We start from the raw sequence: 13363 nt of genomic DNA, 5'->3' as shown, positions 1-13363 counted from the left end.
CAATCATTTTCATTCTGTTGATCATACAGTTGTTATTGTTTTGTTTTTAGTCCTTTTTATTGTTTGAATTTGTGGTTTACTGATAAAAAAAACGTCAACTTTCAAATTTCACTTCTGATGCCAATCGTCCTTCAAGATCTTTGGTGGTCATAAAACCTACTATAATACTTAACTACCGGTTGTAATGTTTGCCCAATTAATTCATTATTATCATATAACCATTCCCCACAGCTAATTTACCGTTCAATTTTGGCAATTGTAAATTCTTATTAGAGTTCCCCTACTTTTTTTGTAGAGTATATATATTTTTTTTTTTTTTTTTTTTATTGAGTATTATCCAAAATATACATATATTTTCTTTATTATTACTGACTTCCCCATCATATCTCAATACAGTTGTAGACAAATGTCGGTAACTGTTCACTATACAGCGCCCTGTGTAGGAACGTCCTAATTATTTATTTTTCATAATTTACATGATTTAAAGGAGGGTAATAAATAAAATACCACACTCGTTTTTGCTAGATATAATTTTTACAAAACTCGTATCTAACTATAGGCACTTGATGACAGAATAATTTAATTATTCTCAATATACCACAATATGCCCCCAAAAGAACCCTCTACGGCACGCACTAGCCTACATATAAACCCCTAAAAGTATTGCTATGATCAAAGAGAAAGAAGAAAGATAATAATAATAATACAAGTAGTATAATTGTATCATGAAATTTAAAATATGAATATTTACAATAATTATGTAGCCTATATTGTTACAAGCATTTTTGCAACACTGAACACAAAAATATAAATTTGAAAACAGACTTGAAATAATTGAAAAATAATTAATTAAACTTTTAAAAATTCTAAACTCGTTTATAAAGATGCAATAAAATGTCAAATGTCATAAGGTATTTTTCAACTAGGTTGCAACAGACTTTCGATCACAGTGGCTAACTCAATGCAGTAACCACCATATCATGTACTAGTGTCATTGGGAAATGGTTTATTATCCTGCCATCAAGTACCTATGTATCTGACCTCACTTTCGTTCAGTCTAGTCAAAATATGTTTGGGAAGTTCACTCATTTCGTAAAAATAATATCTAGCGAAAACTTGTATAGTATTTTATATATATGGGGGGGGGGGGGGGGGGGGGGGGGGGGGGGGGGGGAATTGAAGTTCTTGTGTAGTTTATATTTTGTCTATGAATACCTTGTGGTGTTTGTGTAAACTTCTTTTACCAGTGACTTGTGTGTTTTCAGAGTAACCGAATTCATCACGGTAAGAGATCTGGTATTGTTGTCCTGGGAAGTGGCCGTGGTCAGATAAAAAAGAATGACATTTTTCAAAACCGAGAAGCTGGAGTCTATGTTTTGTATGGAGGCAATCCCACCATCAGGTAGAGTGGTTGTACTGTTTTTATTATTACTCTTATGCTAAATATACCTGGTGTAATTATTCACCCGTTGACAGATTTATATTTTGTTCTAGGGTACATTGTATCATTATGTTCGTTTATTTATTATTCACCTTATGCCCCTTTGTAAATGTTCTGTAAAGTCACAATTTGACGTGACATGTATTTAATCTTTTAATATATGTATGGATTCAAATTACACACATTAAAGAAAGAAAGGTTTTATTTAACGACGCACTCGACACATTTTATTTACGGTTATATGGCGTTTGACATGTGGTTAAGGACCACACAGATCTTGAGAGGAAACCCGCTGTCGCCACTACATGGGCTACTCTTTCCGATTAGCAGCAAGGGATCTTTTATTTGCGCTTCCCACAGGCAGGATAGCACAAACCATGGCCTTTGTTGAACCAGTTATGGAACACTGGTCGGTGCAAGTGGTTTACATTTACCCATTGAGCCTTGCGGAGCACTCACTGAGAGTTTGGAGTCGGTATCTGGATTAAAAATCCCATGCCTCGACTGGGATCCAAACCCAGTACGTACCAGCCTGTAGACCGATGGCCTAACCACGACGCCACCGAGGCTAATTATGTTGCCATTTAATTTTTACAATAATGTTTGGTTAGTTTCTGTAATTTCCATTAACCTTTGAATCTTTTTATGGATGACTATGTATAGTGCACATCCTCAGCCCGATGAATGACACCAGGGTACGGTCAAGGTCCTTAATGACTTGAATATGGTTTCATTAATTACTTTTAACACAGGTCTGGCTAAGTATTCATAAAAGAGAAAACGATACAAGTTTTCTCCTTTTTTTTTCTTCTTTTTCTGTTACATAATCATCTGATTTATTTTTTAAGTGTTGTCCTTTGTGTTTGCAGTGATAATCACATCTATGATGGAAGAGCGGCTGGGCTTGCTATCAACGAGGGTGGCCGGGGATCGGTCTTCGGTTAGTGGATCCGTAAAACAATATTATTCATCACATAACTAAAATTAAATGTTAATTTTCATTCCTGTCTTATTGTTCAACACATTCAGTTTGTGTCATAGGACCTTCTTACATTGATATGGTTGTATTTTACTTGTTAGTGGGTAATAGTCAAGATTCTAATGACATTAAACTTTATTTCTTTAAAATCCACACCACGCTTTAGCGTAAAACTCCAGTGCCTACCAGAGAAGTCTTAAATTCAGTAATAAACAAGCATTATGAGAGTATAGCTAAAGCAGTACTTGTTCTTACGGGCTCAATAAATATATATTTTAAGTTCAAGAGCCATAACTGTCAGAAATGGGAAAATCTACATGAAAGTCAAACTTGATCTGTAATTCTATAGTGATTTCCCTAGAAATTTGGCAAGGCATGGTAGACCAAACACTTTTGGGGCATTTTCACCATTTTCGAGGCACTTGTTTTTCATTAAAAATACACAAAAATTAATTGAAATAAACATTAATGTAATTTATGTGCTTGCTTTGATAAATGAATGGCAAAAGATATAAAAGACATATTTTATTAATTAATAATACCTCTTTGGGTGTTTTATAAAGGCAATTTTAGAATTAATTAGTGAAAAAGGCTTGTTTAATCTCAGGGCAGCATGGTGCTGATTAAGGCAAGATGGTGCTAAACTATTGAGGCATGGTGCTCAAGTTAGGGAAAACACTCTTATATATGATAAAGATATACACAACATTTCAACTCAGTATCTTGAGGCATTGAAGTTCTAAAAACTATATGTCAGAGATGGACGGATGGATAGACAAAAGGATGAACAGAAAAACCTCACAAATTCTGGATTTAACTCTTACTGTCTGTGTTCTTTGATTCAAAGCTTTCAGTAAATCTTTACCTATCAACAATCCTGAAGTTTTTCTGGGTTTTTTTTTTATAGTGTGTGTTTTTCATCCCTAGATATTTATTAATATAATGTGGAAATAATTAGTATTCAATTTTATACCTAATAGTATACAGTTGCATCCTGTTGGTTTGAACCCCATCTGTACTCGAAAAAGTGTTTGACCTATCAGGTAGTTCGACCTAACCATTCGGTCAACATCAGATATTTCCGTAACATCAAAAACTTCAATTAGATACTGGATATGTATTACATTTAAGTGCAATAAAATAAAATAAATAAATAACAAATTTTTAATAGTTCCTAGAATGATTAGTTGCCATTGGTTTAATAAAAACTGATATTGAAGATGTGTTCAAAGTAAAGCTTTATGCCACGACCTTTGCTGTACTTGAATGATCATTAACCATAGCCATTTAACAAACAACATGACAAGTGTGGTAAAGAAAGAATTGCATGGCTATTGTTCAGTGATGTCATTAAAAATAAAAATAGTAGGTGAAAATCAAATTATAGGTGGCCATTAATCAACAAAAAGTCGACAAGCATTGTTTATTGGAAGTTCGATGCCCAGCGACAATTGATTCGATGGCCGGCGAAAAATCGTCGGCTGCTGGCTATTAATGACATCCCTGTTGTTGCAATTCCCTGATTCATCTATAGTTCGTTCCACCTAAATTATTAATCCTAAGGTTATAATAACCAACGTTAGTCCTGTTTGGTGGTTTCCCCATATGATATTTCATAGATTACCAGTTGGAGGGAAATATACGGTAGCTAATAACACAGACGGGACCGATAATTTAGTTCATGCGAAGGCTTATAGTTGACCCAGGACATGTTCAACATATCGGCACTTAATGTAAAGGTTTACCAAACAAAACAATTTGGACTTCGTTTTTGGTTCGAGCGTTGCATTATATTCAACCCTTCTGAGGTCGACCCAACAAGATTCTACTGTATTTGTTTTATTATACCGACTTTCTTTGTTGTATTGCCTTTGAATTCCATCTCAATCTTTCCTGGTTAGCAGTATGCCTTATATTTTAACTTGTGTTGCTGTCCATGTGCACATCCCTGTCCTTGTCTCTCCAGCTGGGGTTACAATACAGTATTTGATTTCTGTTTCAGGTAATGTTATTGAAGGCAATCAATGGGGTGGTATTGACATTCGCCATGGAGGCAACCCACTTGTTTGTGGTAATTCTGTCTGTGATGGCGGCGGTGATGGCATTGTGATAGGGGAACACGGACAGGGCTCTGTAGAAAACAACATCATATCTGGTGAGTTTAGTTTATTGTGACAGAACATGGACAGGGCTCTATAGAAAACAACGTCATATCTGGTGAGTTTAGTTTATTGTGATAGGGAACACGGACAGGGCTCTATAGAAAACAACATCATATCTGGTGAGTTTAGAGCTCCATCCAAGAGTAATGTTATAGGACTTTGATTGAAAAACATTTTCAGTGTTACATCAGGTGAGTGGACCATTCAGCTATAAACATTATCAGTGTTACATCAGGTGAGTGGACCATTCACAGCTATAAACATTATCAGTGTTACATCAGGTGAGTGGACCATTCAGCTATAAACATTATCAGTGTTACATCAGGTGAGTGGACCATTCACAGCTATAAACATTATCAGTGTTACATCAGGTGAGTGGACCATTCACAGTTATAAACATTATCAGTGTTACATCAGGTGAGTGGACCATTCACAGTTATAAACATTATCAGTGTTACATCAGGTGAGTGGACTATTCACAGTTATAAACATTATCAGTGTTACATCAGGTGAGTGGACCATTCACAGTTATAAACATTATCAGTGTTACATCAGGTGAGTGGACCATTCACAGTTATAAACATTATCAGTGTTACATCAGGTGAGTGGACCATTCACAGTTATAAACATTATCAGGTGAGTGGACCGTTCACAGCTATAAACATTATCAGTGTTACATCAGGTGAGTGGACCATTCACAGTTATAAACATTATCAGTGTTACATCAGGTGAGTGGACCATTCACAGTTATAAACATTATCAGTGTTACATCAGGTGAGTGGACCATTCACAGTTATAAACATTATCAGTGTTACATCAGGTGAGTGGACCATTCACAGTTATAAACATTATCAGTGTTACATCAGGTGAGTGGACCATTCACAGCTATAAACATTATCAGTGTTACATCAGGTGAGTGGACCATTCACAGTTATAAACATTATCAGTGTTAAGCAGGTGAGTGGACCATTCACAGCTATAAACATTATCAGTGTTACATCAGGTGAGTGGACTATTCACAGTTATAAACATTATCAGTGTTACATCAGGTGAGTGGACCATTCACAGCTATAAACATTATCAGTGTTACATCAGGTGAGTGGACCATTCACAGCTATAAACATTATCAGTGTTACATCAGGTGAGTGGACCATTCACAGTTATAAACATTATCAGTGTTACATCAGGTGAGTGGACCATTCACAGTTATAAACATTATCAGTGTTACATCAGGTGAGTGGACCATTCACAGTTATAAACATTATCAGTGTTACATCAGGTGAGTGGACCATTCACAGTTATAAACATTATCAGTGTTACATCAGGTGAGTGGACCATTCACAGCTATAAACATTATCAGTGTTACATCAGGTGAGTGGACCATTCACAGTTATAAACATTATCAGTGTTACATCAGGTGAGTGGACCATTCACAGTTATAAACATTATCAGTGTTACATCAGGTGAGTGGACCATTCACAGTTATAAACATTATCAGTGTTACATCAGGTGAGTGGACCATTCACAGTTATAAACATTATCAGTGTTACATCAGGTGAGTGGACCGTTCACAGCTATAAACATTATCAGTGTTACATCAGGTGAGTGGACCGTTCACAGTTATAAACATTATCAGTGTTACATCAGGTGAGTGGACCATTCAGTTATAAACATTATCAGTGTTACATCAGGTGAGTGGACCATTCAGTTATAAACATTATCAGTGTTACATCAGGTGAGTGGACCATTCAGTTATAAACATTATCAGTGTTACATCAGGTGAGTGGACCGTTCACAGCTATAAACATTATCAGTGTTACATCAGGTGAGTGGACCGTTCACAGCTATAAACATTATCAGTGTTACATCAGGTGAGTGGACCGTTCACAGCTATAAACATTATCAGTGTTACATCAGGTGAGTGGACCGTTCACAGTTATAAATATTATCAGTGTTACATCAGGTGAGTGGACCGTTCACAGTTATAAACATTATCAGTGTTACATCAGGTGAGTGGACCATTCACAGTTATAAACATTATCAGTGTTACATCAGGTGAGTGGACCATTCACAGTTATAAACATTATCAGTGTTACATCAGGTGAGTGGACCATTCACAGTTATAAACATTATCAGTGTTACATCAGGTGAGTGGACCATTCACAGTTATAAACATTATCAGTGTTACATCAGGTGAGTGGACCATTCACAGTTATAAACATTATCAGTGTTACATCAGGTGAGTGGACTATTCACAGTTATAAACATTATCAGTGTTACATCAGGTGAGTGGACCATTCACAGTTATAAACATTATCAGTGTTACATCAGGTGAGTGGACTATTCACAGTTATAAACATTATCAGTGTTACATCAGGTGAGTGGACCATTCACAGCTATAAACATTATCAGTGTTACATCAGGTGAGTGGACCATTCACAGTTATAAACATTATCAGGTGAGTGGACCATTCACAGCTATAAACATTATCAGTGTTACATCAGGTGAGTGGACCATTCACAGTTATAAACATTATCAGTGTTACATCAGGTGAGTGGACCATTCACAGTTATAAACATTATCAGTGTTACATCAGGTGAGTGGACCATTCACAGTTATAAACATTATCAGTGTTACATCAGGTGAGTGGACCATTCACAGTTATAAACATTATCAGTGTTACATCAGGTGAGTGGACCATTCACAGTTATAAACATTATCAGTGTTACATCAGGTGAGTGGACCATTCACAGCTATAAACATTATCAGTGTTACATCAGGTGAGTGGACCATTCACAGTTATAAACATTATCAGTGTTACATCAGGTGAGTGGACCATTCACAGTTATAAACATTATCAGTGTTACATCAGGTGAGTGGACCATTCACAGTTATAAACATTATCAGTGTTACATCAGGTGAGTGGACCATTCACAGTTATAAACATTTTAACAATCACACCAACTGTATGTTTGGGAGGTAGGGGTAACTATTAATGCAGGCTGTGAATTTAGTATGATTTCATGCTTATGCAAATCCCAAATTTTGGGTAGAAAGTGTAGGACGGTATCCCAAAATATCTACCATTATACGCAAATATTTTCGCAGCTAAAATAATTCGCGTTCAGGCTTTCATTTTACATTTTCGCGAGGAATTATTTTCACAACTGTGTCCCCCAATAATAAAATAAAAATTGCCCTTATTTCATTTGCCAAACTGTTTTCAATGACGATTTCACACACATACTTGGACATGTTCACTATGCTGTCAGCGAGACCATTACCATTACCATTACCAATATTTATTTACATGCTCATATACCACTAGAGTTTCGAGCATGTCTGTCCCGGGCTCGATCTCTGGATAGCCATTGAGACGTCAATGTTGTATGTATGTCTGATAAGACTATTGTCATGTTATCGATGGAACACGCACATGTGATACAGAACATTGAAAAACGCAAATATCATAAGAAATAACTTTTCATTATTGGTGATACTCACAAACTTCCATTTAAGGTTACAAAGAAAACAAACAAAACTGAGATTACGTAACAACAGACTTGCACCCAAATGTGTGTCATTTGGATCAAATCTATGTGGTTTACAGAATCACGTGACCTTGCGGACCACTGACTGCTTGATTCTGATATGGGTTGGGCGTGTAGAGATAAGACTATATATTATAAGGTAAATAATAATATACCAAATCGGAAATAAGTTCGCGCGTTATTAAATTCGTGGTGCTAACAACATGTTCGCGATTTTCGCGGTATATTTTATTCGCGAACATATTTGCGTATACGGTATATGAAATCATATTTATATTAACATTTTTGGTGTATGTGTTTGTGAGAGAAGGTAACAATAAAGAGTGTGATTTATACATTTGTGAAAATGTTAATAATTAAAGAATGTTTTTTTAAAATTTGTAAAGTTCAAATTGGGGCAAAACTAAATGCATTAAATCTCCTGACTTACGTGGTTGATATAAACCATATAAACCAGTGGTATATGCCAGAAGTTAAAATTGTTTTAAATATTAAACATTGTGTTTTGTTTTAAAGTCTCATTTCGTAGACTTAACAAGTTGTGTAAAAAGACTCTTCAATAAGTTGATATCATGTTAAATGTATATTGTGCTACACAAGTCTCAGAGAACTGAACATTTGTGTAACTTATTTACAGGTTACGCAGAAATATTTCAGGTAACCCAGTTCATTGTGCCTAACTCACAATCTAATTCAAAATTAGCTCCACTATTACATGTGGATCTAACAGCAGCCTGTTGGAGCTCATGTCCAGTTGACCTTTCATTCAACCAATCAAAACCTTACTTGCAAAATCATGCCAGTGATTTGAAAAGAATTTGAAAACATTCGGGTTCAAGCCGAGGGTATATGAAATGATTCAGGTGAATTACGAAGTATGCCGGAAACTAATTTCAATATAAAATTTTATATAAAATTTGTTTCAAGACAAAAAAAACGTGATGGTATAGCCATAAAATCTGTTTATACTAGTATACAATACAGAGTTTAGTACTGCACTTCCCCCCAACCCCCACCCCCCATCCCCCCACCCCCTGTTTTTTCAATGTTGAAATAGACCAACAAGTTGGCCTATTGCATAAATAGTCTCAACTGATATTTTTCAAATTTGTATGCTCCCGAATAACGTTATAAAAGGCTAAGTGTAATTGGTCGATATTTAAATTGTTATTTATAGATGAAATGTCACCTGGACATGGGAGTCCATGCAATGCTGTTAGATCTACTGGCGAGACCAGTAGAGCTAATTTTAATCAGATTGCCTAACCCATTATGACCAGGTAGATTATGTTATAAATTTAATTGTTTATGCAAAACGAAATTGTGTCTTTTTGATTTTGGTCAGCAGTGATATATTTTTGTGATTGTTTTTCAGGAAATGCTGGATGTGGTGTTTGGATTATGAGTGCTAGTCAGCCATATTTACAAGGAAATCAGATCAGTGGCAATCGAGACTCTGGTATTTTGTTTGTCAACAAAATGGTAAGATAGGCTACCATACTGACAGATGTTTAACTTTAAAATTGCTTTGTTTTTGTGTGTGTGTATATACATACTTGTATTTGCATGTGTTTATGATGATAAGAGTATTTTCAACACTGAAGTATTGAGTGTAAATATTTGGAATACAAAGCTCTATGGGTTGTGGTGGGAGGTGTAGGTCCAAACATAACATTACAAGAGGTAGGTAGGTATATTGGATAGTGTTTGATAATGTAAACTGTTTTCTTTTTCTTTTTATTAAAATGGGTTTATTTTTATAAACATTCTATGCCACAGTAACATTCATTGGCTTGCTTATGGTGGGGAAGGAGATGTACTAAATGTTAATAATTAAGTACAGTTTCAATACTGAAGTACCCAAAATCACTCAGCATATTATTTTTAATACTAAATGCGTAAACTGCTGTCATGGACATACAAATGATGTCCTAAATTTAATGTGCAAATGAAAAATAGGTTATGCAAAACAAGATTTTACAGTTTGAGATGCATCATGTGTAGGATAATTAATCTCTTTATGGTTTGTACTAATCACTGTGATTGGTGTTAACAGGATGTACAGCATGTTCCCAACATTTCCGACAACAGCATCATGACGACATCGCGCAGTCTCCTGTCCGATGCTGATGCCGTCCACCACCACAAGTGTCGGTGTGCCACCGTGCAGTATAACAACATCTACCACAATGCAGGTAATTACACTCCGTGTTCACAGAGATATCTCCCTGTCACTATGATTTTATTTTTGATTTTATATTATACTAGGAAAAGGGATGGTTATCCAGTTGGGAGACAAAGTTTACATGTGTCAGCACCAATCGAGGCTGGTTAATACATTTATATTGACCTTTATGTACCTGGAAAAGGGGTGGTTACTAAAATACATTGATCTCAGACTAGTTATGCTCCAGGAAAAGGGGTGGTTACTAAAATACATTGACCTCAGGGTTGGTTATTAAAATTGTATTTACTTTGAATTATTTGTTAAAGAAAAAGGGGTGGTTAATGTATTTGAATGATATGTGTTACAGGTAAAGGGGTGGTTATTGTATTTGAATGTTGTGTGTTGCAGGTAAAGGGGTGGTTATTGTATTTGAATGTTGTGTGTTGCAGGTAAAGGGGTGGTGGTTGTATTTGAATGCTGTGTTACACGCAAAGGGGTGGTTGTTGTATTTGAATGCTGTATGTTGCAGGTAAAGGGTAGTTATTATATTTGAATGTTGTGTTACAGGCAAAGGGGTGGTTGTTGTATTTGAATGCTGTGTGTTGCAGGTAAAGGGGTGGTTGTTGTATTTGAATGTTGTGTTACAGGCAAAGGGGTGGTTATTGTATTTGAATGCTGTGTGTTACAGGTAAAGGGGTGGTTGTTGTATTTGAATGTTGTGTTACAGGTAAAGGGGTGGTTTTTGTATTTGAATGTTGTGTTACAGGTAAAGGGGTTGTTGTTGTATTTGAATGATGTGTTACAGGTAAAGGGGGTGGTTGTTGTATTTGAATGCTGTGTGTTACAGGTAAAGGGGTGGTTGTTGTATTTGAATGCTGTGTGTTACAGGTAAAGGGGTGGTTGTTGTATTTGAATGCTGTGTGTTACAGGTAAAGGGGTGGTTGTTGTATTTGAATGCTGTGTGTTACAGGTAAAGGGGTGGTTGTTGTATTTGAATGCTGTGTGTTACAGGTAAAGGGGTGGTTGTTGTATTTGAATGATGTGTGTTACAGGTAAAGGGGTGGTTGTTGTATTTGAATGTTGTGTGTTACAGGTAAAGGGTGGTTGTTGTATTTGAATGCTGTGTGTTACAGGTAAAGGGGTGGTTGTTGTATTTGAATGCTGTGTGTTATAGGTAAAGGGGTGGTTGTTGTATTTAAATGATCTGTGTGTTGCAGGTAAAGGGTGGTTGTTGTATTTGAATGTTGTGTTACAGGTAAAGGGGTGGTTGTTGTATTTGAATGCTGTGTGTTGCAGGTAAAGGGGTGGTTATTGTATTTGAATGTTGTGTGTTGCAGGTAAAGGGGTGGTGGTTGTATTTGAATGATGTATGTTGCAGGTAAAGGGTAGTTATTATATTTGAATGTTGTGTTACAGGCAAAGGGGTGGTTGTTGTATTTGAATGCTGTGTGTTGCAGGTAAAGGGGTGGTTATTGTATTTGAATGTTGTGTTACAGGCAAAGGGGTGGTTATTGTATTTGAATGCTGTGTGTTACAGGTAAAGGGGTGGTTGTTGTATTTGAATGTTGTGTTACAGGTAAAGGGGTGGTTTTTGTATTTGAATGTTGTGTTACAGGTAAAGGGGTTGTTGTTGTATTTGAATGATGTGTTACAGGTAAAGGGGTGGTTGTTGTATTTGAATGCTGTGTGTTACAGGTAAAGGGGTGGTTGTTGTATTTGAATGCTGTGTGTTACAGGTAAAGGGGTGGTTGTTGTATTTGAATGCTGTGTGTTACAGGTAAAGGGGTGGTTGTTGTATTTGAATGCTGTGTGTTACAGGTAAAGGGGTGGTTGTTGTATTTGAATGATGTGTGTTACAGGTAAAGGGGTGGTTGTTGTATTTGAATGTTGTGTGTTACAGGTAAAGGGGTGGTTGTTGTATTTGAATGCTGTGTGTTACAGGTAAAGGGGTGGTTGTTGTATTTGAATGCTGTGTGTTATAGGTAAAGGGGTGGTTGTTGTATTTAAATGATCTGTGTGTTGCAGGTAAAGGGGTGGTTGTTGTATTTGAATGTTGTGTTACAGGTAAAGGGGTGGTTGTTGTATTTGAATGCTGTGTGTTGCAGGTAAAGGGGTGGTTATTGTATTTGAATGTTGTGTGTTGCAGGTAAAGGGGTGGTGGTTGTATTTGAATGATGTATGTTGCAGGTAAAGGGTAGTTATTATATTTGAATGTTGTGTTACAGGCAAAGGGGTGGTTGTTGTATTTGAATGCTGTGTGTTGCAGGTAAAGGGGTGGTTGTTGTATTTGAATGTTGTGTTACAGGCAAAGGTGTGGTTATTGTATTTGAATGCTGTGTGTTACAGGTAAAGGGGTGGTTGTTGTATTTGAATGATGTGTTACAGGTAAAGGGGTGGTTGTTGTATTTGAATGCTGTGTGTTACAGGTAAAGGGGTGGTTGTTGTATTTGAATGCTGTGTGTTACAGGTAAAGGGGTGGTTGTTGTATTTGAATGCTGTGTGTTACAGGTAAAGGGGTGGTTGTTGTATTTGAATGCTGTGTGTTACAGGTAAAGGGGTGGTTGTTGTATTTGAATGCTGTGTGTTACAGGTAAAGGGGTGGTTGTTGTATTTGAATGATGTGTGTTACAGGTAAAGGGGTGGTTGTTGTATTTGAATGTTGTGTGTTACAGGTAAAAGGGTGGTTGTTGTATTTGAATGCTGTGTGTTACAGGTAAAGGGGTGGTTGTTGTATTTGAATGCTGTGTGTTATAGGTAAAGGGGTGGTTGTTGTATTTAAATGATCTGTGTGTTGCAGGTAAAGGGGTGGTTGTTGTATTTGAATGTTGTGTTACAGGTAAAGGGGTGGTTGTTGTATTTGAATGCTGTGTGTTGCAGGTAAAGGGGTGGTTATTGTATTTGAATGTTGTGTGTTGCAGGTAAAGGGGTGGTGGTTGTATTTGAATGATGTATGTTGCAGGTAAAGGGTAGTTATTATATTTGAATGTTGTGTTACAGGCAAAGGGGTGGTTGTTGTATTTGAATGCTGTGTGTTGCAGGTAAAGGGGTGGTTATTGTATTTGA

At 36.4% G+C, this 13363-nt stretch overlaps 1 protein-coding gene across 1 annotated transcript in view; it reads left to right on the top strand.

Annotated features, from left to right (window-relative positions):
* The window catches only part of LOC121378015 (F-box only protein 10-like), a 109543-nt gene that overhangs the window by 81088 nt on the left and 15092 nt on the right, over window positions 1-13363 (top strand). Inside the window, 5 exon segments of the mRNA XM_041506113.1 lie at window positions 1266-1402; window positions 2311-2381; window positions 4423-4575; window positions 9509-9615; window positions 10190-10328. Of these exon segments, the coding sequence (XP_041362047.1) occupies window positions 1266-1402; window positions 2311-2381; window positions 4423-4575; window positions 9509-9615; window positions 10190-10328 (607 nt within the window).

Source organism: Gigantopelta aegis, chromosome 7 (assembly GCF_016097555.1).
Source record: "Gigantopelta aegis isolate Gae_Host chromosome 7, Gae_host_genome, whole genome shotgun sequence".
Lineage (NCBI taxonomy): Eukaryota > Metazoa > Mollusca > Gastropoda > Neomphalida > Peltospiridae > Gigantopelta > Gigantopelta aegis.
This window is presented reverse-complemented; position numbering and strand designations above follow the sequence as displayed.